This window comes from Heptranchias perlo, chromosome 17, assembly GCF_035084215.1.
Source record: "Heptranchias perlo isolate sHepPer1 chromosome 17, sHepPer1.hap1, whole genome shotgun sequence".
Taxonomy (NCBI): domain Eukaryota; kingdom Metazoa; phylum Chordata; class Chondrichthyes; order Hexanchiformes; family Hexanchidae; genus Heptranchias; species Heptranchias perlo.
The window spans coordinates 13,450,478-13,477,614 of record NC_090341.1 but is presented as its reverse complement, the minus strand read 5'-3'; the positions used below and the strand labels follow the sequence as shown (position 1 = coordinate 13,477,614).

The 27,137-nt window shown below is 44.4% G+C and overlaps 1 protein-coding gene and 1 long non-coding RNA gene across 3 annotated transcripts in view; one reads left to right on the top strand and one right to left on the bottom strand.

The window, feature by feature from the left end:
• The window catches only part of LOC137334066 (copine-9-like), a 346,820-nt gene that overhangs the window by 127,841 nt on the left and 191,842 nt on the right, over nt 1-27,137 (top strand). Inside the window, exons 6-7 of the mRNA XM_067998520.1 lie at nt 8,149-8,188; nt 18,233-18,309. Of these exons, the coding sequence (XP_067854621.1) occupies nt 8,149-8,188; nt 18,233-18,309 (117 nt within the window). The remainder of the gene's footprint in view (nt 1-8,148; nt 8,189-18,232; nt 18,310-27,137) is intronic.
• On the bottom strand, nt 192-27,124 carry LOC137334068 (uncharacterized). 2 transcript variants are annotated; one of them, XR_010966055.1, is made up of 3 exons: nt 27,101-27,124; nt 7,380-7,475; nt 192-1,679 (listed from the first exon to the last, which is right to left on the bottom strand). It is a non-coding gene; the product is annotated as an uncharacterized lncRNA (long non-coding RNA). The 2 variants fall into 2 exon arrangements; XR_010966056.1 differs by lacking the exon at nt 27,101-27,124 and adding an exon at nt 14,721-14,775.

Below are 27,137 nucleotides of genomic sequence, written 5' to 3'. Positions count from 1 at the left end.
ATAAAAGCTAACATACCATTTCTAGACATTATCTAAGGTTACTGTATTGTAGATTGATTGTTGCTGTCCGTATAGGTTATTCTCCAAGCGTACAATCTCCATGGCAATCTAACTATGCTGCATCATAGCAGGAATACGATGAAAAGTCTTCAGAAATAGAAATTGTTTTTATTGATTGTATTCTTGTAACAGGACTGAGAATAGGTCAATTGAAAAACGTGACCCTTGATGGGTAGGAATCTGGAATTCCCACTACAGCTTTCATTTAGCATTTGAAATGTCACAATCGTTTGATGAATTTAAACAAGCTCACCTTGTTCACAATCATGGAGGTTCATTTAATGTTAAAATCACACAAATATTAATTGAGGAACTGTAACTGCAGTCGAGTTGTAGTCTAGTATCGGTGCCCAACTCATTTTGCTGACTTATAAACAGATCAGATTCCTTAGTATACCAAATGTGTGGTTTGGGAACTGTGGAAATTACAGGGTGAAGTTTCTAATCTGTTATGCCCGGAGATCAATTATGCCAGATCTCTGCTCACTTTATTGCCCCACTTAATTTTCTAGTCACATTTTCAAGTGGTAAAAGTGCTCACCAGTTTCCCAGTTACAACATTTAAATGTTGGCCTGGTGGTCACTTAGATGCCCTCAAAGAACCATAGAAGTTTACTGCATGGGAGACGGCCATTAGGCCCTGCCTGTGTGCTGGCTCTTTGCTAGAGTAATCCACAAGTAATCCCACTGCCCTGCTTCTGCCCACACATTTTCCGAGTTGGCATTGCAATACGACTGAGTCATGAATTCGTCCATATTAAATCATCTGCTATGGTTGTCAAGGGATGTTTTGTACGCATTTAAACAGATTTATAAGAACACTTTATTGTTTTATTTTGAGGATGTTTTTCCAGTTTTTATTTTCCTTTTCAACCTGTCAGAGAACTTACTCAGGAGATTGTCACCGGGAATGTCATACTCACTATACTACTGGACATGTTTTGGAAGCTTTTTGGTAGGCAGTCCAATGGATTGAGCAATTGCTGGAGCACAGAAATCATCTTTTTATCTTTTTATTAAATGCTGGGTCCCTGAAGTCTGCATTTCTGTGGTCTTCATCAGAGCTAGGACATGAGTTAGCCTTACAGTTAGCTCTTTCCTGGACCTTCCTTGCCACCTCCACCTGCTCTTGCTCTCCTATTCTTGGTGAATCCGCCAGTGTGGTCACATTGAACTCATTATCTAAGTCACACATGATGCTAATTTCTGTGCTGTGCTTGGGAGGGTAAGAGTGAGTGATGGTGTATTGTCTTCAGTGTTATCTTCATTAATCGGCCTGGCAGTAGCAACAAATCATCTGATTGACCTAGAAAAAGGGTGTATGGACGAGGGTTAGGATGTAGTTGCGAGGATAAGTACCAGCAGATCAATGGTAGTTTAATGCAGCACCAGGTTGTCATGCTCAGTGTGTGATTGTGTGATTTAAAGAGTTAAGTAGAAAGAGATAAGGAAGGGAAGATGCCAAGACACCCTGCTATACCAGGCCTCAAACCTCGCTATCTCTGATGCTGACTGCTGTGTGTCTTCCAGTGATGTCGATGGTGTCACTGTTTGCAGTGTAGCGAGACCTCCTCCTGTCCAGGTTGTCTCCATCCTGTTGTTTTCCCCAGTTTCTCCTGCTGAAAGAAGGGAAGTGGATTAATATGTGCCCTGGACAAGGGATTTCAACATGTATGAACCAGCTTACCATAGTGTGCATGATGACGGGAAGAAGCAGCAACTGTGGCAAAGAGGGAGAAGTAGTTGTGAGGGCAGTAGCAGCTTTTAAGGGTGTGACTGCAAGCAGAAAGGAGGTGCAGTGAGATCTTCCTTGTTGACTTATGGAGAGCCATGGCAAGCAGGCAAGGGAAGGATTGATTGTACTGAGGCAAAGGTAGGATCCTTGATGGGCTGTGCCAAAGATATGTGAGAGAGTAAAGGGAAGCCTTGCCTTGATCACTCATGGTGTGATCATTAAATTTCTTTTGGCACTGCAGCTAGGTACTGGCAAAAATGCTGATGGCACTCACGTGTTGTGCTACCTCTTAATATGCCTGTTTATTAATTTTCTGCCGTACCCATCCACCATCCGTGTGGACGAGGACCGGCTTTCTTTTACTCACTTGCTCCACCACCTGCTTCATCAATGACCTTCCCTCTATCATAAGGTCAGAAATGAGGATGTTCGCTGATGATTGCACGGTGTTCAGTTCCATTCGAACCCCTCAGATAACGAAACAGTCCTTATGCAGCAAGACCTGGACAATATCCAGGCTTGGGCTGATAAGTGGCAAGTAACATTCGTGCCAGACAAGTGCCAGGCAATGACCATCTCCAACAAGAGAGAATCTAACCACCTCCCCTTGACATTCAACAGCATTGCCATCGCCAAATCCCCCACCATCAACATCCTGGGGGTCACCATTGACCAGAAACCAAACTGGACCAGCCACATAAATACTGTGGCTGCAAGAGTAGGTCAGAGGCTGGGTATTCTGCAGCAAAAGACTCACCTCCTGACTCCACAAAGCCTTTCCACCATCTACAAGGCACAAGTCAGGAGTGTGATGGAATATTCTCCACTTGCCTGGATGAGTGCAGCTCCAACAACACTCAAGAAGCTCAACACCATCCAGGACAAAGCAGCCCGCTTGATTGGCACCCCATCCACCACCTTAATCATTCACTCCCTCCACCACTGGTGCATCGTGGCTGCAATGTGTACCATCTACAAGATGCATTGCAGCAACTCGCCAAGACTTCTTCGACAGCACCTCCCAAACCCACGACCTCTACCACCTAGAAGGACAAGGGCAGCAGGTGCATGGTAGCACCACCACCTGCACGTTCCCCTCCAAGTCACACACCATCCTGAAATATATCGCCGTTCCTTCATCGTCGCTGGGTCAAAATCCTGGAACTCCCTACCTAACAGCACTGTGGGAGAACCTTCACCACACAGACTGCAGCGGTTCAAGAAGGCGGCTCACCACCACCTTCTCAAGGGCAATTAGGGATAGGCGATAAATGCTGGCCTTGCCAGCGACGCTCACATCCCATGAATGAATAAAAAAATAGCAGCTCCAAGTCTGCATCCAAAAACCTTATGTTGCCCACAGACATCTTCCTGAAGCTCCGTGATGTTGTTTCTCTCTTTTGCCCACAAAAAAAGCCTCTCCTTTAACTTGCTGCAAGCCCTTATGAACCTGTAACAGCATCCAATCACCCGCCTTCTAATTGGCGAGCTGCTTGGGGAGAGCTGCCTATGTTTTGCGCTGGCAGCTCGCCTCAACCGTGCAAATGAGGAGGGGGACTCAGAAACTGGGAATTTAGCCTACTCATCTGGGCAGTCACTGCTCTGGTCCTGCCCACCTCCATTTCACACTGGGAGACCAAAATCGCTCCCCCTCTTGTCAGACAGCACTGGTCACCAGATGTCTTTGTGCATCTGTAATGGATCTTGCTGTTCATTAAGCGAGCAAAGAGCCCCTGTCTCTTAGATTGCCTGCTCACTGGCAAATAGCTTTATGGGTATAAGAATCAGACACTTTGGATACACCAGTTAGTTATGGTTTTGAACTGGGCGCAATAGACACAGAAACAAGGCTTAACACCATAGGAAGAAACTCATATGTAATTTCAAGTAAGGTTATAATTGGTAGGCATTGGGCTGCTAATCCCTTTTCTGAGAAGTGTTTGTCCATCGTTTGTAAGAAATTTCCTTTACACTGGACACAATCATAGAATTACATAGTCCATTACAGCACAGAAACAGGCCGTGCGGCCCAACAGGTCTATACCAGTCGTTATGTTCCGCACGAGCCTCCTCCCACCTTACTTCGTCTCACCCTATCAACATATCCTTCTATTCCTTTCTCCCTCATGTGCTTATCTAGCTTCCCCTTAAATGCATCTACGCTATTCGCCTCAACTACTCCATATGGTAGCGAGTTCCACATTCTCACCACTGTATGAGAAAAGAAGTTTCTCCTTGAGATTGTCATAAAAATGAAAGATGCAAAGAAAAGGAAACCTTGAAATGGTCAAAAACATTCAGAAATACCCTGTCTGAGAAATACTTCTTCATGATTAGGAATTGGAAGAGCTTTGCTACCTCCAGAGTATTGGGGGGTTGTAGATCTTCTTGCTGCACCTCTAGCCCCTTGGCTAATTTGATTAGTTAACAAGCTTACAGCTTATCGCACTCAGGGAGGGAGCGAGCTAGCAGAAGATTGTTAAAATGAATTTGCTCCTTTGCTTCTCTGAGGCAGCACTCAAAATAATCCTGAGGTTTCATTACTTTTGTCTATTGTGAGGCAGCTGACAAGAAGGCTTCAAACCAACATTTCTTTTTGAGACAAGCTTAGACCCATGTCCTCCTTTGCAGCTATCAGCAGTGTAATTACTTCCTTGCAGTTTTGCTCTTACCTTCCGTGCGCTGTCAATCTAAAAAAATCAGTTCTTCACTCTCAGCATAACTTTGTTTGATGCTTGGCTACAACCACTGATATTACTTTTCCAGGCATTCAGTTGAATTTTAGGTGGAGTTTGGTAGCAGCAACAGAAGCTCTCTGTATGGGTACCTTTGCTAACTCTTTGCAGTACATATATACAAAGATTATCATTGCCCAATAATAGGAAAAATGAGCAATAGTTGGCCCAATACGCAGGTTTGACTTCATCTACATCCTGAAGGCATGACCTAGCCTAATTTTCCAATGGAAGTCCCTCCCTAATTTGAATACTTTGATAACTGAAGGGGGAAAATTTGCAGGGCTATGGGGAAAGGGCAGGGGAGTGGGACTAATTGGATAGCTCTTTCAAAGAGCTGGCACAGGCACAATCATAGAAAGGTTGCAGCATGGAAGGAGGCCATTCAGCCCATCGAGTCCACGCCGGCTCTACGCAAGAGCAATCCAGCTAGTCCCACTCCCCGCTCTATCCCCGCTCAGGCAGTGCATTCCAGATCTTAACCACTCGCTGTGTAAAAAGGTTTTTCCTCAAGTCACTTTTGGTTGTTATACAAATCACCTTAAATCTATGCCCTCTGGTTCTTGACCCTTCCTCCAATGGGAACAGTTTCTCTCTATCTAATCTGTCTGGACCCTTCATGATTTTGAATACCTCAATCAAATCTCCTCATAACCTTCTCTGTTCCAAGGAAAACAACCCCAGCTTCTCCAGTCTATCCACATAATTAAAGTCCCTTATCCCAGGAATCATTCTAGTAAATCTCTTCTGCACCCTCCCTAAGGCCTTCACATCTTTCCTGAAGTGCGGTGCCCAGAACTGGACACAATACTCCAGTTGTGGCTGAACCAGTGTTTTATAAAGGTTCATCATGACTTCCTTACTTTTGTACTCTATGCCTCTATTTATAAAGACCAGGTTCCCGTGTGCTTTTTTAGCCGCTTTCTCAACCTGCCCTGCTGCCTTCAACGATTTGTACACATATACCGCTAAATGTCTCTGTTCCTGCACCCCTTTTAGAATTGTGCCCTCTAGTTTATATTGCCTCTCCTCATTCTTCCTAACGAAATGTATCACTTCACATTTTTCCGCGTTAAATTTCATCTGCCACGTGTCCGCCCATGCCACCAGCCTGTCTATACCCTCTTGAAGTCTTTCACTATCCTCCTCATTGTTCACTACCTTCCAAGTTTTGTGTCATCTGCACATTTTGAAATCATGCCCTGTACTCCCAAGTCCAAGTCATTAATATATATCAAGAAAAGCATTGGCCCCAGCACCGACCCCTGGGGAACACCACAGTGCACCTCCCCCCAGTCCGAAAAACAACCGTTCGACACTACTCCCTGTTTCCTGTCACTTAGCCAATTCTGTATCCATGTTGCTACTGCCCCCTTTATTCCATGGGCCGCAGTCTTGATGACAAGCCTACCATGTGGCACTTTATCAAACCCCTTTTGAAAGTCTATATACACCACATCAACTGCATTGCCCTCATCTACCCTCTCTGATACCTCATCAAAAAACTCTATCAAGTTACTTAAACACGATTTGCTTTAACAAATCCATGCTGGCTTTCCCTAATCAATCCACACTCGTCCAAGTGACTGTTAATTCTGTCCCAGACTATTGTTTCTAAAAGTTTCCCCACCACCGAGATTAAACTGACTGGCCTGTAGTTGCTGAGTTTATCCTTGCACCCATTTTTGAACAAGGGTGTAACATTTGCAATTCTCCAGTCCTCTGGCACCCTCTCCCCCATCTAAGGATGTTTGGAAAATGTAGGCCAGTACCTCCGCAATTTCCACCCTTACTTCCCTCAGCAACCTAGGGTGCATCCCATCCGGACCAGGTGACTTATCTACTTTAAGTACAGTTAGCCTTTCTAGTACTTCTTCTTTATCAATTTTTAGCCCATCCAGTATCTCAACTATATCTGCCTTTACTGGCAGCATCTTCTTCCTTGGTAAAGACAGATGCAAAGTACTCATTTAATACCTCGGCCATGCCCTCTGCCTCCATGAGTAGATCTCCTTTATGGTCTCTAATTGGCCCCACCCCTCCTCTTACTCCCCGTTTACTGTTTACATGCCTGTAGAAGACTTTTTTGGATTCCCTTTTATGTTGGCTGCCAGTCTATTCTCATACTCTCTCTTTGCCCCTCTTAGTTCCTTTTTCACTTCCCCTCCGAACTTTCTATATTCTGCCTGGTTCTCACTTGTGTTATCAAACGATAGACTGAATGGCCTCCTTTTATGCTGTATCATTCTATGATTCTATGAATAGGCTACAGGCACAGGAAATGTTTGCCCATAGAGCTTGGCCTGTAGCACACTTGGCTGGGGAGTGGAAAATGGAGCAAGGGAGCAGCATTTAAAGAGTTGCAGCTAGTTGTTAATAGGTAAATTATGGTGGGGACAGAAAAGTGGAGTCATTGATCACAATGGCACAGTGGAGATGTATGGTGCTGAAAGTTGGCTGTGGCCATACACCAAAGGGTAGTTGGTCTATTCTGGGCTGGAGCCCACCCTCCAGTAAAAGCAAAGATGCAAGCTGCATTGAGGGATGTTGCCAATGGAGTCCATGCCTTGTTACATACACTCTTTCATTGTGCAAGGCACATTTTTCTTGAAGGTGGAGGTGGCAGTCAAGGATCAGTAAGCAGGTGCTGAGGCATCAAGGATGAGGTTCCCCTCTGCTGTTAGGGGATTTCTCAGTGGGGTAAACATTCATGGATGTAGGGGGGTGACCGGGAGGGTAGGAGGGGGTGATTGAGAGTGAGGGAAGCGATTGGGAGGGTTGGTGATCGGGAATGGGGAAAAGTAAAATTTGGTGCAGTATTAACATTTTTATTGTTAGATCTTACTAACCCATTTGAGAAATATTATTTACAAAGCTCACACAAGGCATCCAGTCGAAGATTGTCACTTCACCGCTGTTTTCTCAATGTTGAATCCTGTTGGCTCCTGAAAGTAGAAACATTGGATCTGATTGGCCTCCTAGTTTTAGAATTCTACCTTTAATAATGATTCAGGATCACAATAAATGCATAATATCTTAGATATCAGTCTATATTAATAATTAAAACTCTTACCTCAGAGTGCACTTTCTGTCAAGTTTTTCCATTATAAATTCCTACATCCAAACTTCTAATGGAAGCTACCTATGTAAACTTGTCATGCATTAATTACACCTTCCTCCCAGTGGAGGCATCCTTTTTTAGAGGTATATAGCTGAGTGGCTGGGGAACTGTCTGGACAACTGTGTTAATTGATAGGAGGAGCTACGACGCCCATTCAGAAAGGAATCAAAGATTTATCAGCAACAGCAATGCAGAAAAACATGAAGTACAACAAAATTATTATGTAGATATATGTAGAAATGGATAAACCCGTATACATAGTGCAGATTTGATTGAAACATTCAAAAGGAAGTGGCCAGATTTCTGATTCAGCAGGGAGTGGAGGCCTTGCAGCATGACAAAAGAGAACACAGATTATTTGAGCTGTATCATCTGACCAGGGCAAGATGGATTGAATTGCTGTTGCTTGTTCCTACCTCCTTATGTTGTTATATTGGTGTCTGTTACCTATGGGTGTTCACCTATTGATCTCACTGTCTCCTGTCTCATACCTACAGGTACAATGTGGACTCGAGGAGCACAAACATCTCAAAACATGTGAGTTTGGAAAATCGATTCTTATTAACACTATAGTTGAGGCCATTCTATAAAGCTGGGGTGTAAACAGCATAATTTCAGTCTGCCTGGTGAGATAAATTGCACCTGGGTGGTAAGCCACCTCTACAGTGCCGATGGAGTTGGTGTGTCACATCCACAGCTCCCGTGCAGCCAGTGTGATCCATGCATAATCTTCCCCTCCTCATCCACACACACTTGATATATAGCTCCTGCGGGGCTGGTACGCCACACTCACAGCTCACATGCAGCTAGCGTGTCACAGCCACAATCTCCCCTCCACCTCATGCAATTGGTGTGCCCAAACATTGGTTTACCTGATTTAGCTTTTGAGACTGAAGGGCCAGTGTAGTGAATGCTTCCACTGGCAGGAAGCTGCATCCCGCGGCATCACATTTGAAGAAATCACGAGCTCGCTCCCCACGGTGTTCTGTCCATTCATTTTCTGGATAGAAAATCACAGACAGCGTGCTTGCGATTTCCCAATATGCAGTACCAGGGTAAGGCTCTCCTCCAGGGGCACAATGTTGTAAAATTGCCCCTTTGTGAAAGAAAATTAAGTCAGAAAGATCACCCTCCATTTCCTTAACTTCTGTATACAAAGCAGAAGGAGAATGAGTCGAAAAGTATCTTGTTCTCCAGTCATAGGTCTCTGCAAATAAGGTTCTGTTTGTGCAAAAATACTTTTTAGAAATTTGGTCATAAAACACGAACTAATAGCACATTTTAACTGATTGCAAATATGGGTTTCTATACCCTGCTCAACTTTGCAGCCATTGTTTCAACTGAACTGCTTTTTCAATACTGTCAGTGAACGTATTTAGGTGATAATGTCTAGGCCATTGTGTTAGTGAGCTTATCAAGTGCTGTGTCTCTGGATTTTTTAAATCCACTAATACTGGTGACTGGGTGATCGAGTGGCTAGAATGAGTTTGCTTTCACCTCCAGGAGCTGGCTTTCAATCTAGGCCAGACTGATGAGATGGAAGTGTTCAGTCCCTGCTGGCTGTCAGCGTTCTTAGTAAAATTAGTTTGGGCTGCCTCAATCCATTCCAAGTACAGATGAGACCAAGGGCCAATAATTTAGCACTAAATTGGCACTAAAAAATGTCAGTCCCGCTTAGGTAGACCACACGGTTGGTTGCTTGATAAACAGAAATGTCACACTGGTATAGGAGTACTCCTTCGATGTTGTCACTAAGGCACATTGCTGGGGGAGTACAGAAACTGTTTCCTCTGCATGCAGCCCATGCTACACCTGCCTCTGAATTGCTTCATGCTGACACCAGGTGCAAGAACTGGACCCAGTGCCATTTGTGACAATTTACTCTGCTTTTCTTAGGCTTGAACCAAAAAAAAATGACTGATAAAAACCACGTTGTTGCAATTGAAAATACAAATGTTAGAAACAGAAGCCCTGATTTTAACCTAACGTGCCCGGAAATAATGGGGCATGTTCGGGTCGGACGCCATTGACTTGAATGGAATATAAAATCGGGTGGGGTGCAAATCGGGCGTACGACCTGAACACGACCCATTCTTGCTAGGCATGGTTAGGTTAAAATCGGGGCTGGAGAATCTTTTGGCCAGCAGTGTGACAACCATAGATTTCGGCACTCAAGCTGTTGCTCAGGACTCATTAGTCATTGCCTTGTTCAGGAGTTGTCCAGGCACCTTTCCTTTTTGATATATTATCCTCTCACAGTCAGCAGATCTTCAATTTACCCTTAGATAATGAAGTAATGGTATATGAGATAATACAGCAATAATTACAATTTCAAACACTACGCCACTAACATTCTCTCTTTCTTCTTTTAATGTCTTCCTGTAATGGATAAACAGAAGGTGAGAATCTATTATTTAGTCTATTATACTTATAAAAAAGAACATAAATATAAATGGATTGGGACATCTATGGGGTGCTCTAACATGCTGTGCTACAGAGTCTACAAATTAGCTCCAATCTACAAATCTCCATTGAGAGAGTTCCAGTTCTGAACCCCTGTGTGCAGCCGGCTTTGTCAGCATGCATTGAGCAGTGTGAATAAATATGGCAGCTCTAAACCTTTGTGTGCAGTAAGGTCTGTGAGTATGCCGGTCCCTACCTGTACTGTGCAATAAGCAGTGCGTGTGTGTCAGTCCCAACCACTGGTGTGCATTGCACCCTGCAAATGTGCTAACATGTAGTGAACAGCGTGAGTGTGTCAGCTTCAAACCCCAGCGTACAGTGAGAAGTGCACCAGTTGCAAACTCCAGTGCGCATTGTAAGTGTGCTGCCTTCAAACCTTAGTGTGCATTGAATTTTGCTCATAGTGAGTTTCAATCAGGCTATTTACATGGCATTGTGTACTTTCCTATAATGATGGTGACAGGGAGTCAGTTATTCATTAGTACTTCAATGTGCTTTGAAACACTTTGCTGACTGATATATTTACTGGTTTTATGAAAGCACCTTAGATTGAAGTACTTATGGAGAATTGGAAAAAGTTGACATGTTTCAACAAAAGCTTCACAACATTTATGGGGAAAAATGCAGGCAGTTTTGAAATATCTAAATTTCAAATGCATTGTCACTTACATCACCAAGTGTTAGTTGGTATAATGCTTGCCTTTGAGTCAGCAGGTTGTGGGTTCAAGCCCTGCTCCAGGACTTCAACAACAACAAATTACATTTGTATAGCGCCTTCAACGTAGTAAAACATCCCAAGGCTTCACAGGAGTGTTATGAAACAAATTTTGACACCGAGCCACATACAGAGACATTAGGACAAGTAGAGGAAGGTTCTAAAAAGCATCTTAAAGGAGGAGAGGGAGATAAAGAAGTGGAGAGGTTTACGGAGGGAATTCCAGAGTTTAGGGCCTTGACAGCTGAAGGCACGGCCGCCACTAGTGGAGTGTTGAAAATCGGGGGTGCACAAGAGGCCAGAATTGGAGGAGCGCAGAGATCGCGGAGAGTTGTAGGGCTAGAGGAAGTTACAGAGATAGGGAGGGGCGAGGCCATGGATCATAGTCATAACCTTCAGCACATAATCTAGGCTGACACTTCAGTGCAGCACTGTGGGAGTGCTACATTGTCAGAGGTGCTGCTTTTCAGATGAGACATTAAACCGTGGCCCCATCTGGCAACTCGGATGGATGTAAAAGGTCCCATGGGACTATTCAAAGATGAGCAGAGCATTCTCCTGTTACTTAAGCTCAACCATCACCACCAAAAACAGATTATAGTCATTTATTGCATTTGCTGTTTGTGGGACCTTACTGTGTCTAATGGCTACCGCGTTTGTCTACGTAACAACAGTAACTGCACTTTCAAAGTAATCCATTGGCTGTAAAATGCTTGGGACATCCTGAGGATGTGATAAGGTACTATATAAATGCAAGTTTGTTCATTTATCTAGTGAAATCTGGTAAATATTCCAATTCAATCTCATTGGGGAATTTCTCTCAAAGGCAGGCAGTTCAGGGTTACCTTATCCTTGACTGTCTGCATTTTCCAAGCTGTTTCCTCACCACAGGGCCAATGCAGGTAAACACTTTCTTTAAATAGCATCACAGAAATCTTTGGGTAGAAAGCATTTCAGAACAACAATCTCCTGGAGCTTAGCTTTTATCTGTTTTTAACTTAATGCAAGTACGGCTTGTTTTTGACATCTGTGTTTGAGAGCTCTCCTGATACAGATTGTTATTGGAGAACTGTAAAGTGTTATCACAGTGCTTGTTACAGGTATTGAAATACACATAGGAAATGTAGCTGCCACTTCTGTGTCGAATAGGGACTCCAACAGTCTCCGTTCCAAACTATGGAACCATGAGTCAGCTACTAAAACTTACAGATGAGGATAATATACCATCCATATACATTGGTAGAAACCAGCAGTAATATGGTTCCAAACTGGGATCTCCACAAAATGACATTTTTTCCCCCCTTTTCCTGTTGTCTGCACCAAGCACCGGCCCCAGTTGAGAGAGCAGGGAGGCCACCTGTTTCCAAGCCTTTGTAACCAGCAGCTAGTTGTGTGAGATAGGTCTGATGTGACTCGCAGCGTTAGCCCCCATCCCCCAACTGGGGAAGTTCTAAGCCTGCTTTATCCAGATTATTTGCCCAAAATCAGGGTCTCGACATTTGGCAATAACTATTTTGGATGTGTATCCAACCGCTCAACTGCATTGGAACATTAATTGCTGCACCTTTAATCTAATAAAAATATTCTCTGAGAAATAAAACACCTCACTCCCTTCTAATCTAATAAAGGGCAATTCTGGCCAAATTATACACTGAACAGAAATATCACTGGAGCATCATTTTAAAATGGAATTAATTCCTTATTGTTAAAAGGGCACCATTGCCATGATAACATGTGCTAGAAGATATGTTTGTACACAAAGGAATGTGCAATTACATCATCATATTTAATCTTGAATAAAATAAAGGTAAAATATGAAAATTATATTGCAAAAGTTGACACAGGCGCATGTACAGCTGCTGGAATGCAAATTTAGCCCAAGTCACTTACTGACAGATGAAACACTGAATTTGACAAAAACAAATTAGTCTGCTGGGAATGTGCCAGTGAAAAAGTATTCGTAGCTCAGTTGTCATACAGCTGAGTCTTGTAGACCAAAATATTCTAGGGTTAATTACCGGTCTACGCTGTGTTAGCTGAACTGAGCTGGCATGAAAGGGGTTCCTACAATTGGCCCCAGTGCCTCTATGTTAGGGAGTTCCTACTCATTGTAACACCCCCCTCCCTCTCATCAACACCACTAGAAGGTGTGTGTGGATGATGGGTGAGGACAGGATCAGACCGGTGTGATGCCGTACTGTTTAATAGCATGTCAACCCTCACTGTCCAGATCACACAAGAATGGGCACTTGGGCCAAGTACCAGAGGGCAACTGTTGCATGCTTAACTGTACCCAGCACTCAACACTACATTCAGAATAGAAGGGAAAAAACAGGCCAAAAATCATTATATCAGATTTTGATATTTACTTGTATTTAGACTTGCGTTTATGTGACACCGTATCACAGTCCTCAGAAACATCTCAAAACTACTTCAAGTACATTGAATTACTTTGAAGTGGATTGACTGATGTTATGTAGGCAAATGTGGCAGCGGTTTTTCACATTGAGATCCAACAAGAAGCAGTGAGATAAATGGTAATCTCTTTTTAGTGCTGTTGGTTGAAGGAGGAATACTGGCCAGAACACCAGGAGAGCTCTGCTCTTTCTTGATGAGTGTCATGGGATCTTTAATATGCACCTGAACCATAGAACAAGCAAACGGGCACTGGCTTAACATCTCATCCAAAGGGTGGCACCTCCGTTCAACAATAGTATTACACTAGAACCTAGATTATTTGCTCAAATCCTGTAGTGGGGCTTGAACCCACAACCTTTTGACTCAGAGGTGAAACTGCTACCAACTGAGCCCAGCTGAGCATCCCAAAGGCATGTGACATCTCATTTCATACAATGAGTATAATACACTAGCGCTCAGGAAAAGCCATGGAGTGATCTGGAAGGTTGGATGCTCTGTATCAAATGCTCAGGGCTTGAGTTGAAGTGAATCCCTCACACTAAGAGCTTAGCAACATAATAGATCCCACTGCATTAAAAGATTGGCAGATCTCAAAGTAGAAAAGTCACCCGATCCAGATGGGATGCATCCTAAGTTACTGAGGGAAATAAGGGTGGAAATTGCGGAGGCTCAGGTCACAATCTTCCAATCCTCCTTAGATGTGGGGACGGTACTGGAGGATTTCAATTGTCACACCCCTGTTCAAAAAAGGGGAGAGGGATAAACCCGGCAATTACAGGCCAGTCAGCCTATTGTCGGAGGTGGGAAAACTTCTAGAGACAAACAGGCAGAATTTTAACAGTGAAAAACAGGTGGGTTGGGGGTGGAGGGCATTGAAAAATCTCAACAATTTCAGACCCGTCCCCAACCCACCTCTAACCCGCCCTTTTCCGGTTTTCACCGGGGCGGGACGAGGGGTGGGCAACCAAACCGCTTTGAAGAGGCTGCGGGCCTCCATTTTGGAAGGTTTGCAATTTCAACCCTTGGGGGCCGGGATTCCCGGGCCTTCTCCTTCACGCCATGCGAAAGGAGGCAAAAAAGCCCGAAACTGCAGGTAAGTGCCTTTCTGGCACAGCTTGTGGGCCCAGAGGAGCAGGAGTGCTTCTCCCAGGCTCAACAAACCTATCTGCAGCGACTCCCCCAACAATCGTGGATCCCGCCCCCCGATCTCCGATCCCCCCCAACAGTCGTGGATCCTGGGATGACCCCTGATCCCGACCCCCAACAATTGCGGACCCCAATGATGGCCCCCGATCCTGGCCCTCCCCCACCTTGGTGACTGACCCCCCGATCCCCCCCCATGACTGACTCCTCCGATGACCCCCATGCCCATTGGTGCCCCATGCCCATCAGTGCCCCCATGCCACCCATGCCCTGTGCCCACCCATACTCCATGCCTACCCATGCCCCCCATCCATACAATCAAGGACTTACCTGAAGACTTAACTTTTCATGTCCTCTTCCTTGCTTTGCTCCCGTCCGACTGAGGCCAGCCTGTCAATCAAGCCGGCAAAAAATAAATAAAAGACGTCCTGACATCAAAATCGTAAGAACGTCCGGTCACTTCCGGGTTTCCTGTCCGCAATTTGCCCCCGCCTCCTTCCCAGATCCAAGTCAAAATCCTGACCAATAATCTGGGACAAAGTTAATTTGCACTTGGAAAAGTATGGGCTAATAAATGAAAATCAGCACGGATTTGTTAAAGGAAAATCTTGTTTGACTAACTTGATTGAGTTCTTTGATGAAGTAACGGCTGATGAGGGTGGTGCGATTGATGTTGTGTATATGGTCTTTCAAAAGACATTTGATAAAGTACCACATAATAGACCTGTTAGCTAAATTACAGCCCATGGGATTAAAGGGACAGTGGCAGCGTGGATAAAATTGGCTACGGGACCGAAAGCAGAGAGTAGTGGTGAACGGTTGTTTTTCATACTGGAGGGAAGTATACAGTGGTGTTCCCCAGGTGTCAGTATGAGGAACACTGCTCTTTTTGATTTTTATTAATGACCTGGACTTGGGTACAGAGGGTATAATTTCAAAGATTGCAGATGACACAAAACTCGGAAATGTAGTAAACAATGTGGAGGATTTAACAGATTTCAGGAGGACGTAGACAAACTGGTGAAATGGGCAGACACATGGCAGATGAAATTTAACGCAGAGAAGTGTGAAGTGATGCATTTTGGCAGGAAGAATAAGGAGAGGCAATATAAACTAAAGGTACAATTTTAAAGGGGATGCAGGAACAGAGTGACCTGGGGGTGCACATACACAAGGTGGCAGGACAAATTGAGAAGGCTGTTAATAAAGCATATTGGATCCTGGGTTTTATTAATAGAGGCATAGAGTAGAAAAGCAAGGAAGTTATGCTAAACCATTATAAAACACTGTTTAGACCTCAGCTGGAGTATTGTGTTCAATTCTGGGCACCACACTTTAGGAAGGATGTCAAGGCCTTAGAGAGGGTGCAGAAGAGATTTACTAGAATGGTACCAGAGATGAGGGACTTCAGTTATGTGGAGAGATTGGAGAAGCTGGGGTTGTTCTCCTTGGAACAGAGAAGGTTAAGAGGAGATTTGATAGAGGTGTTCAAAATCATGAAGGGTTTTGATAGAGTAAATAAGGAGAAACTGTTTCCAGTGGCAGAAGAGTCAGTAGCTAGAGGACAGAGATTTAAGGTGATCGGCAAAAGAGCCAGAGACGACATGAGGAAACATTTTTTTATTCAGGAGTTGTAGTGATCTGGAATGCGCTGCCTGAAAGGGTGGTGGAAGCGGATTGAATAGTAACTTTCAAAAGGGAATTGGATAAATACTTGAAGGGAAAAAATTTACAGGGCTATGGGGAAAGAGTAGGGGATTGTGACTAATTGGATAGCTGTTTCAAAGAGCCAGCACAGGCATGATGGGCTGAATGGCCTCCTCCTGCACTGTACCTACCATGATACTATGATACATGGCTTCAAAACTATGACAAGCCATTTTCCTGCAAATTTATTGTGCATTTAATAAAAACATAGAAAGCAGTCTGAACCTCATCCTTCATCACAGCTACCATCAGTACTGGCGTCTGAATGGTGACAATGAAGCACATTTGTTTGTAAGCTCTCCAACTGCCAATCACAGTGCATTTTTGCCCATCTATCGAGGATCAGTAAATTAAACACTGCTGTCTGCATTGCACTATACCACTGACCCAATTGTCAACTTTTAAGGAACAAATACCAGCAAATACTGCCGATTGCACACAAAGGAAGTATCTTGATAGCAGTCTATAGGTGGCACTGTGTCTTAGCAGCTCTGTGTCTCAAAATGGTAGGATGGAGATTTGTGCACTTCATGCAGGGAATTTCAATCAGTCATTGCCACTTGGGGAAAGATGGTGATGGAGTGAAGGCTGATCTTCAGAGGGAGGGAATAGACTCCAGTAGTTACTCTCACACACTTCCCAACAGTTAGCTACTGAGTGGCATGGGTAGACACTTGGGAACAGATTATCTACCTTTCCTCTGGTCTGTCAACCAGGGAATGGTACATAGTACAAGAGGAGGAACCTAAAAAAGGAGAGGAAACGTACATAGAAAAGGAACTTTAGGTATTAGTAACTATCCCTCAATGCCCTGGTATTTTCTGCTTCGTATCCTTAATGTTACTGTGACCACTCAGCTTGTATTCAGGAAAAGCTCAGCCTAGGCTGGGAGAAACAAATCTATAATTATTAAATAAATAAATATTAAGAGATATCATTGTCAGTCCTTTCCTTTCTGAGCTGGGTTTTTCTGTAATTAATCAGACTCCAGCTGCAGTGAGAATTTCCCAGATGCTCCCAGAGTGTCAGTATTAATATACATTCTCTCTGTCCACTCTGCTGTAACCAACTAAACAAATCATTTCACAGCTTGAAGAGTCCTAACAGAATCGTTTAAGATTATAAATCTCCACAGTCAATGTGTTTGTTCTGTTTAAACATGAGGCAGCTACTAAAACATACAGATGAGTATAATATACCATCCATATACATTGTTAGAACCAGCAGTATTTGAAGTGAACAGCAGGAACCACAAAATGAGATGACTTAGAATTATTTGCTCAGTTGATAAGTAATATTGCCTCTGTGCAGAGATTGCCATAGTTTTGTTAATACAGGACATAGTAGCTAACACAGTAGAGATGATTTTACCAATCTGTGCTGCCAGTGGGGAGCATTGCCTGTTGGCAATTTAGACTTGTAGAATCCACCCTATTATCTCTTTATTATTGTTTTTCCCATCCTCAGGATTGCTCCCCCCAACCTTGCGCATTATTTTCTGGCTCAGGTGGTCAAACTGCTGCCAATGCCACAGCACTAAAAGATGGGGAACCATGAGGGCAAAAATGGCATTCACCACCCCTCTGACTCCCCAAGTTAAGAATATACCATGAATGGAAGTGAGTGCACAAAACCATCTCCAGCTCTGTGGTGCAGTGTATTGGAGCAAGATTTGAATCCGTTTCACTGGTTATTAGTGAAAGTTATTTAGCTTATGAGTACAGCAGATTACGGATAAACACTGATACAAATAAACTGATTGTCAGATACTGCTCAGCACTGTCATGTGGTATTCCTGATATTGTACAGTGCTCTAGTGTGATGTACCTGATAGTGTTCAATACTTTACTGTAGTTGATCTGCTATTATATAGGATTGTAGTGTGGTGTATATGCCATTGTACAGCATTATATTGTAATATGTCTGATTACATTCTAGTACATTCCTGCGATATGTCTTCTATTCTGCAAGATTGTGGGAGAGTATAGCTGAAATTACATTTGACACAATTCGTCACGGTATTGTAATGTACTTGATATTGTCAGGATGGTTGTATAATTTAACTGATACCAATTACCACCTGGTGCTGCACACCTGATACTTAAACAACTTGATGCTATGTATTTTATTTTCAGGATTTCCTTGGCCAGATTTTCGTCACTCTGGGAGAAATTATTGGATCTGCAGGCAGTCGTGTTGAGAAATCAGTAACGTAAGTAGTGGTATGGAGTGTGGGAATTTATTGTACGTTTTAAATGTTGAATTGGCTTTAATATTTCAGGGAGAGGCAGAAGTTGTTACAGATTATATGTGTACAGCATACAGTGTCGTGTGACATAGTACTTGGGAAAGCTAGTTGTGAAGTGCTGTCTGGGAATACTGGTTATAATGCAGTGGCTCGGAATATTGGTTGTAATATAGTACTTAGGAATTCTAATTGTAATATAATACTTGGAATAATGGTTGTAATATAGAACCTGGGCAGACAGGTTGTAATACATTACTTAGGAATACTGGTTGTAATATATTATGTGGGAAAGCCATTTGTGATGCAATGCCCAGGGAAACTGGTGGTAATACAGCTCCTGGGAAAGCCAGTTGTGAAGTACTGCCTGGGAATCCTGGTTGTAATGCAGTGCCTGGGAATCCTGGTTGTAATGCAGTGCCTGGGAATACTGGTTGTAATGCAGTGCCTGGGAATACTGGTTGTAATGCAGTGCCTGGGAATACTGGTTGTAATGCAGTGCCTGGGAATACTGGTTGTGTTGCAGTGCCTGGGAATACTGGTTGTAATGCAGTGCCTGGGAATACTGGTTGTAATGCAGTGCCTGGGAATACTGGTTGTAATGCAGTGCCTGGGAATACTGGTTGTAATGCAGTGCCTGGGAATACTGGTTATGTTGCAGTGCCTGGGAATACTGGTTATGTTGCAGTGCCTGGGAATACTGGTTGTAATGCAGTGCCTGGAAATACTGTCTGTAACACCGTGCCTGGAATGGCAGTTACATAGAATTACATAAATAGAATTACATAGAATCATAGAAAGGTTACAGCATAGAAGGAGGCCATTTGGCCCATCGAGTCCACGATGGCTCAATGCAAGAGCAATCCAGCTAGTCCCAAGGCCCCGCCTTTCCCGTTAGCCCTGCAAATTTTTTCCTTTCAAGTACTTATCCAGTTCCCTTTTAAAGGCCATGATTGAATCTGCCTCCACCACCCCGTCAGACAGTGCATTCCAGATCCTAACCACTGGCCATGTAAAGAAATTTTTCCTTATGTCACCTTTGGTTCTTTTGCCATTCACCTTAAATCTATGTTTTTTTTTTATTCATTCATGGGATGTGTGCGTCGCTGGCGAGGCCAACATTTATTGCACATCCCTAATTGCCCTTGAGAAGGTGGTGGTGAGCCGCCTTCTTGAACCGCTGCAGTCCGTCTGGTGAAGGTTCTCCCACAGTGATGTTAGGAAGGGAGTTCCAGGATTTTGACAGAGCGATGATGAAGGAACGGCGATATATTTCCAAGTCGGGATGGTGTGTGACTTGGAGGGGAACGTGCAGGTGGTGTTGTTCCCATGTACCTGCTGCTCTTGTCCTTCTAGATGGTAGAGGTCGCGGGTTTGGGAGGTGCTGTCGAAGAAGCCTTGGCGAGTTGCTGCAGTGCATCCTGTGGATGGTACACACTGCACCCACTGTGCGCCGGTGGTGAAGGGAGTGACTGTTTAGGGTAGCAGATGGGGTGCCAATCAAACGGGCTGCTTTGTCCTGGATGTTGTAGAGCTTCTTGAGTGTTGTTGGAGCTGCACTCATCCTGGCAAGTGGAGAGTATTCCATCACACTCCTGACTTGTGCCTTGTAGATGGTGGAAAGGCTTTGGGGAGTCAGGAGGTGAGTCATTCGCTGCAGAATACCCAGCCTCTGACCTGCTCTTGTAGCCACAGTATGGCTGGTCCAGTTACGTTTCTGGTCAATGGTGACCCCCAGAATGTTGATGGTGGGGGATTCGGCGATGGTAATACCGTTGAATGTCAAGGGGAGTTGGTTAGACTCTCTCTTGTTGGAGATGGTCATTGCCTGGCACTTGTCTGGCGCGAATGTTACTTGCCAGTTATGAGCCCAAGCCTGGATGTTGTCCAGGTCTTGCTGCATGCGGGCTCGGACTGCTTCATTATTTGAGGGGTTGCGAATGGAACTGAACACTGTGCAATCATCAGCAGACATCCCCATTTCTGACCTTATGATGGAGGGAAGGTCATTGATGAAGCAGCTGAAGATGGTTGGGCCTAGGACAATGCCCTGAGGAACTCCTGCATCAATGTCCTGGGGCTGAGACGATTGGCATCCAACAACCACTACCATCTTCCATTGTGCTAGGTATGACTCCAGCCACTGGAGAGTTTTCCCCCTGATTCCCATTGACTTCAATTTTACTAGGGCTCCGTGGTGCCACACTTGGTCAAATGTTGCCTTGATGTCAAGGGTAGTCACTCTCACCTCACCTCTGGAATTCAGCTCTTTTGTCCATGTTTGGACCAAGGCTGTAATGAGGTCTGGAGCCGAGTGGTCCTGGCGGAACCCAAACTAAGCATCGGTGAGCAGGTTTTTGGTGAGTAAGTGCCGCTTGATAGCACTGTTGACGACACCTTCCACCACTTTGCTGATGATTGAGAGTAGACTGATGGGGCGGTAATTGGCCGGATTGGATTTGTCCTGCTTTTTGTGGACAGGACATACCTGGGCAATTTTCCACTATGTCGGTTAGATGCCAGTGTTGTAGCTGTACTGGAACAGCTTGGCTAGAGGCGCAGCTAGTTCTGGAGCACAAGTCTTCAGCACTACAGCCGGGATGTTGTCGGGGCCCATAGTCTTTGCTGTATCCAGTGCACTCAACCGTTTCTTGATATCACGTGGAGTGATTCGAATTGACTGAAGACATTCTTCTGTGATGGTGGGGATATTGGGAGGAGGCCGAGATGCATCATCCACTTGGCACTTCTGGCTGAAGATGGTTGCAAACGCTTCAGCCTTGCCTTTTGCACTCACGTGCTGGACTCCGCCATCATTGAGGATGGGGATGTATACAGAACCTCCTCCTCCCGTTAATTGTCCACCACCATTCACGACTGGATGTGGTAGGACTGCACAGCTTTGATCTGATCCGTTGGTTGTGGAATCGCTTAGCTCTGTCCAAAGCATGTTGCTTCCGCTGTTTAGCATGCATGTAGTCCTGAGTTGTAGCTTCACCAGATTGGCACCTCATTTTTAGGTATGCCTGGTGCTGCTCCTGGCATGTTCTTCTACACTTCTCATTGAACCAGGGTTGATCCCCTGGCTTGTTGGTAATGGTAGAGTGAGGAATATGCCAGGCCATGAGGTTACAGATTGTGCTGGAATACAATTCTGCTGCTGCTGATGGCCCACAGCACCTCATGGATGCCCATGTGCTCTGGTCCTTGACCCTTCTGCCAATGGGAACAGTTCCACTCTCTCTACTCTGTCTGGACACTTCATGATTTTGAATACCTCGATCAAATCTCCTTGCAGCCGTCTCTGTTCCAAGAAGAACAACTCCAGCTTCTCCAGTCTATCCACGTAACTAAAGTCCCTCATCCCTGGAATCATTCTAGTAAATTTCTTCTGCACCCTTTCTAAGGCCTTCAAATCTTTCTTGAAGTGCGGTGCCCAGAACTGGACACAGTACTCCAGTTATGGCTGAACCAGTGTTTTAAAAAGGTTCATCATGACTTCCATACTTTTGTTCTCTTTGTCTCTGTTTATAAAGCCCAGGCTCCCGTATGCTTTTTTATCCACTTTCTAAACCTACGCTGCCACCTTCAATGATTTGTGCACAGAAACCCCCAGATCGCTCTGTTCCTGTACCCCTTTTAGAATTGTGCCCTGTAGTTTATATTGCCTCTCCTTGTTCTTCCTACCAAAATGTATCGCTTCGCATTTTTCTGTGTTAAATTTCATCTGCCACGTGTCCGCCCATGCCACCAGCCTGTCTATATCCTCTTGAAGTCCATCACTATCCTTCTCACTGTTTACTACCCTTCCAAGTTTTGTGTCATTTGCAAATTTTGAAATTGTGCCCTGTACACCCAAGTCCAAGTCATTAATATATATCAAGAAAAGCATGGTCTCAGCATTGACCCCGGGGGAACACCATTGTACACCTCCCTCCAGTCCGAAAATCAACCGATCACCACTCCTCTCTGTTTCCTGTCCCTTAGCCAATTCTGTATCCATTTTACTACTACCCCCTTTATTCATGGACCGCAATCTTGATGATAAGCCTACCATGCGGCACTTTATCAAACCCTTTTTGAAAGTCTATATACACCACATCAGCTGCATTGCCCTCATCTACCCTCTCTGTTACCTCATCAAAAAACTCTATCAGTTTAGTTAAATCAGTTAGTTGCCTTTAATAAATCCATGCTGGCTTTCCCTAATCAATCCACCCTCGTCCAAGTGACCGTTAATTCTGTCACGGATTATCGTTTCTAAAAGTTTCCCAACCACTGAGGTTAAACTGACTGGCCTATAGTTGCTGGGTTTATCCTTGTACCCTTTTTTGAACAAGGATGTAACATTAGCAATTCTTCAGTCCTCTGGCACCAACCCCTTATCTACGGATGTTTGGAAGGTTATGGCCAGTACCTCCGCAATTTCCACCCTTACTTCCCTCAGCAACCTAGGATGCATCCTATCCGCATCGGGTGACTTATCTACTTTAAGTACAGGAAGCCTTTCAAGTACCTCTTCTTTATCAATTTTTATCCCAGCCAGTATCTCAACTATATCTTCCTTTACTGAGACTGTGGCAACAACTTCTTCCTTGGTAAAGACAGATGTAAAGTACTCATTTAGTACCTCAGCCATCCCCTCTGCCTCCATGAGTAGATCTCCTTTATGGTCCCTAATCGGCCCCACCCCTCCTCTTATTACCTATTTATATTTATTTGCCTGTAGAAGACTTTTGGATTCCCTTTTATGTTGGCGACCAGTCCATTCTCATACTTTCTCTTTGCCCCTCTTATTACCTTTCTCACTTCCCCTCTGAACTTTCTATCTTCAGCCTGGTTCTCACTTGTGTTATCAACCCGACATCTGTCATACACCCCTTTTTTCCATTTCATCTTACTCTCTATCTCTTTCGTCATCCAGGGGGCTCTTGCTTTAGTTGCCCTACCTTTCTGCCTCGTGGGAATGTACCTAGACTGTACTCGAACCATCTCCTCTTTAAAGGCCGCCCACTGTTCAATTGCAGTTTTGCCTGCCAATCTTTGATTCCAATTTACCCGGACCAGATCTGTTCTCATCCCATTGAAATTGGCTCTCCTCCAATTGAGTATTAGATTGTATATGGGAAGTACAGGAAACAGGCTATTTGGCCCAACCAGTCCATGTTATTATTGATCCTCCATTTGAGCAGTTATCCCAGTTTCATGTGCCTGCCCTGTTTTCATATCTCTTTATTCCCTTTTCCTTCAACCACTTATCTAACCTATTCTTAAATGTTGACATAATGTCTGCTTTAATCACTAACTCTGGTCGTACATTCCACAGCATCACAACGCGCTATGTATAATTGGCAAAAGAACTAGGGAGGAGATGAGGGGAATTGTTTTACGCAGCGAGTTGTTATGATCTGGAATGCACTGCCTGGAAGGGCGGTGGAAGCAGATTCAATAGTAACTTTCAAAATGGAATTGGATAAATATTTGAAAAGGAAAAATTTTCAGGGTTATGGGAAAAGAACAGGGGGGTGGGACTAATTGGATAGCTCTTTCAAAAAGCCGGCACAGACACGATGGGCCAAATGGCCTCCTTCTGTGCTTTATGACCTAATGGGGTAATTTTAACACCCCCACGACAGGCAGGAGAAGGTCGGGGTTGGGGGTTAAATCGGTACATATGTGAAACTTGACCCCAACCTGCCAGGAATGTGCCTACTTTTGGTTTAACCACGGCAGGTCTTGGGGCATCCGAGTAACCCAATCTGGAGAGACGGGTCCTTGATTATAATATTTAAATAAGGCTCCGTTCCTCAGATTTTGGGAGCTATTTGAATTAGGGGAAACCCGGCAGCCAAAGGGAGGCGGGAGGTGTCGGTTCTAGCAGGTAAGTACTTTTTATAGCACTACTTGTGGGCCAGGAGCAGTAGGAGTGCTTCCTCCCGGCCCTCAAGCATATCATCTGCTGCAATCTTCCAACCTCCTCGTGATCTTCCAACCCCCCCCCACCGCGATCTTCCGACCCCCACCCCCGAGATCTGCTTCCCTCTCCACGATCTTCCGACCCCCCCCCCCGACCCCGTGATCTGCCTACCCCCACCACCATGCTCCGATCTTTTCTGATTCCTGGGACAGTCCCCAGGGGTCCCCAACTGTGGCCTTGTACTGCTGGCTTTCCCGCCTGGCAGCCAGTCAGCTTGTCAATCTGGCTGAATGCCTGGCAGAAAATCGAGTAAAAAAAAATGATAATATGGTCCTGTTGTTAAATTCGGCAGGGTCTCCGCTTTGCCGGCATATCTGGATTCCCGCCCCCCCCAAACACGGCTCCCACTCCCTCCCCTTAAATATCTGTATGTGTGAACCTTGTCTATTCATCTTTTCCATCAAATCCCACTTAAAGATGTAGATAGGCAGAAAAACAAAAATAGGAGAGTGGGCAGACTTCAAAAGATCATTTACTGATTTTACCAGAAAATGGAAAGCGCATTATATTCCGAGTCAATTCCTGTAATTTCAAGCTTGTGATTAGTCTTCATTGTGAAGTTATTTAAATCTGCGCAAGCACTTTTTCTTCCACATACAGTATTTGTTAATTGAAAGGAATTATCGAACATTTACAATTTTCCATAAAGCATCAGTGACCCCTTTGCCTTTTGGCGGATTTAAAAGTGGGAGCATCAGTTCACAGATTACTGTCGACTGAATGAGTGGTTGATTGGAATAAGATTATTTCAGAAACGCAATAAAATATCAACGTTCCTTTGTTTATGATTCAGCTGAGCTCACAAAGGGTCCAGGCTCAGGAAAATACAGCTTTTTGAAATTTATTTGAGCAATCTATTCACTGGAAAGCTGCTTGAAATAAGCTGGTTTGGTGCCAGCCTCCTGTGAGCTGAGAAACCAATTAAATTATGGTCAACTATCCCTTTTGGATATAGGGGAACATTTTCTACTTGTCGTTCTTGAAATATCCCTATTTTTCAGGTTTGTTGACACAACCCTCCTTCATATGAAATCTCACATGTTTTCAGTTGGGAGCAATACTTCACCACTTTGCCATTAATGTTGATGCTTGAAACCTGGTCATTCCTAACTTACCTTCAGTAATACTGGTTTCACACTTCAGATATGGCTTAACAGCTGCTTAACTAATTTACGTAATGCCTGGCGATGTTAAGCGAGCTGTAGAGAATGGAATTGAAGGTCCACTATATCTCAGCTGATCAGCAGACCTTCTGTCATGCTCAGATTTCTGCCCGACTGTGTAACGAAGGCCCTGGAGAAGGGAGAGCCACTTTATGGTCCATCAAGAGCTAACACTAGCAAGACCTAGCACCAATGTACATGTTGGAAGGCTGCCAACAGGATGAATGTGTGTCCCTAACTGCAGATAAAATGAATTTCTGTCATTTGCTCTGTTTCTCTGCGGGTTCCGCTGATCTCCCATTGGAGAACCTCTGCAGAAATTCTGGGGGAAGATAACACTAATGTGTAAAGAGAGGATGAAAAGACAGGAATAGTTTGAGAGGCTATCTCTGGCAACATGCCTGCACTGTAAGCTCCTGTTGCCACGGGATATGATGCAAGAATAGTTTGACAGTTGAAATTTATATCCAAATGGCTGTAAATAGCACAGTACCCTAGACATGGGGAAAGTTCAGCCTGGTTCCTATTGTAAATTCATGTTTGGTAGGAAAGCACAGACTGTCCAATAAGCAACAACAACTTGCATTTACAACTTGAAGTTCCTTTAATAAAAAGAATAGATAGATAGGCATGAGGAAAAACAAATGCCAAGTCAGGAAGGGAGAGGTTAGGAGAAGTGACTAGAAGCCAAATCAAGGAGCTGGGTATAAAGGAGGTTTTTAAAGGAAGAGAGGGAAGTGGAGAGGCAGAGAGGTTAATGGAGGGAATTGCAGAGAGAAGGACCCAGGTGGCTGATGGCTCTGCCACCAGAGGTGGAGCAAAGGATGGGGGTGTTGCACAAAAGGACAGAGTCAGGTCACAGATATAGGATGGGGCGTGTCTGCGGATGGACTTAAAAATTAGGATAAGAATTTTATAGTTAAAGACAGGTGAAATTCTGGAAATAGAGAGGGAGGCAATATACAGGGAAAAATGTGTACAGCCACCCTCATTCATGTCCTGTACATTAAAAGGTGCAAATGTATTGGTGCACCACCTACATGATTTGGCACAGTGGGCGTGAAAGGTGCATGTTCTGCATTTTGAAAATACTATCTCCACATCGCTCATGCAGAAAAAATATCTGTATCTGTCTGCCTTCCTTCCCAGTGAAAAGAGGAACATACATTTTAGCAACACGAAATAACCTAATTCACAGGTATAACAGGTTCACTTGATTCAGGTAACAGCGTACCCAGCCACTTATAAACTTCTCAAGACATGTCTGAGGAAGTAAGACCCATTTGAGTAGAGGGTGCTGATCCATGTAATGCAAATGCTTCATTTGGCTCCATGGAAAACTCAGTGCAACAAGATCTGAATGAGTGTGGGCAACATCTCAAGCACCCTGAATGACATAGAAAAGGAAGGTTTCCCCAGTTTGAAGTCTGAAGGGTAGCAAGCGCCAGCCACTGTTGCACTTACCATGAGAAACCTCAGCGAATCAGACCTGAAACACAATGGGAGACAAATTGGATAAGGGTCCGTTCTGGGCGATGTTAGCGTGATGCGCTAACGTCCCGCGCCCGACGGACCCTGGGCAGGCAAGACGCAAGTTTGGTCCCAAGGGAGCACTCACCTGCAATCAGCACTCCTTTCCAGGCCTTGGATGTGGA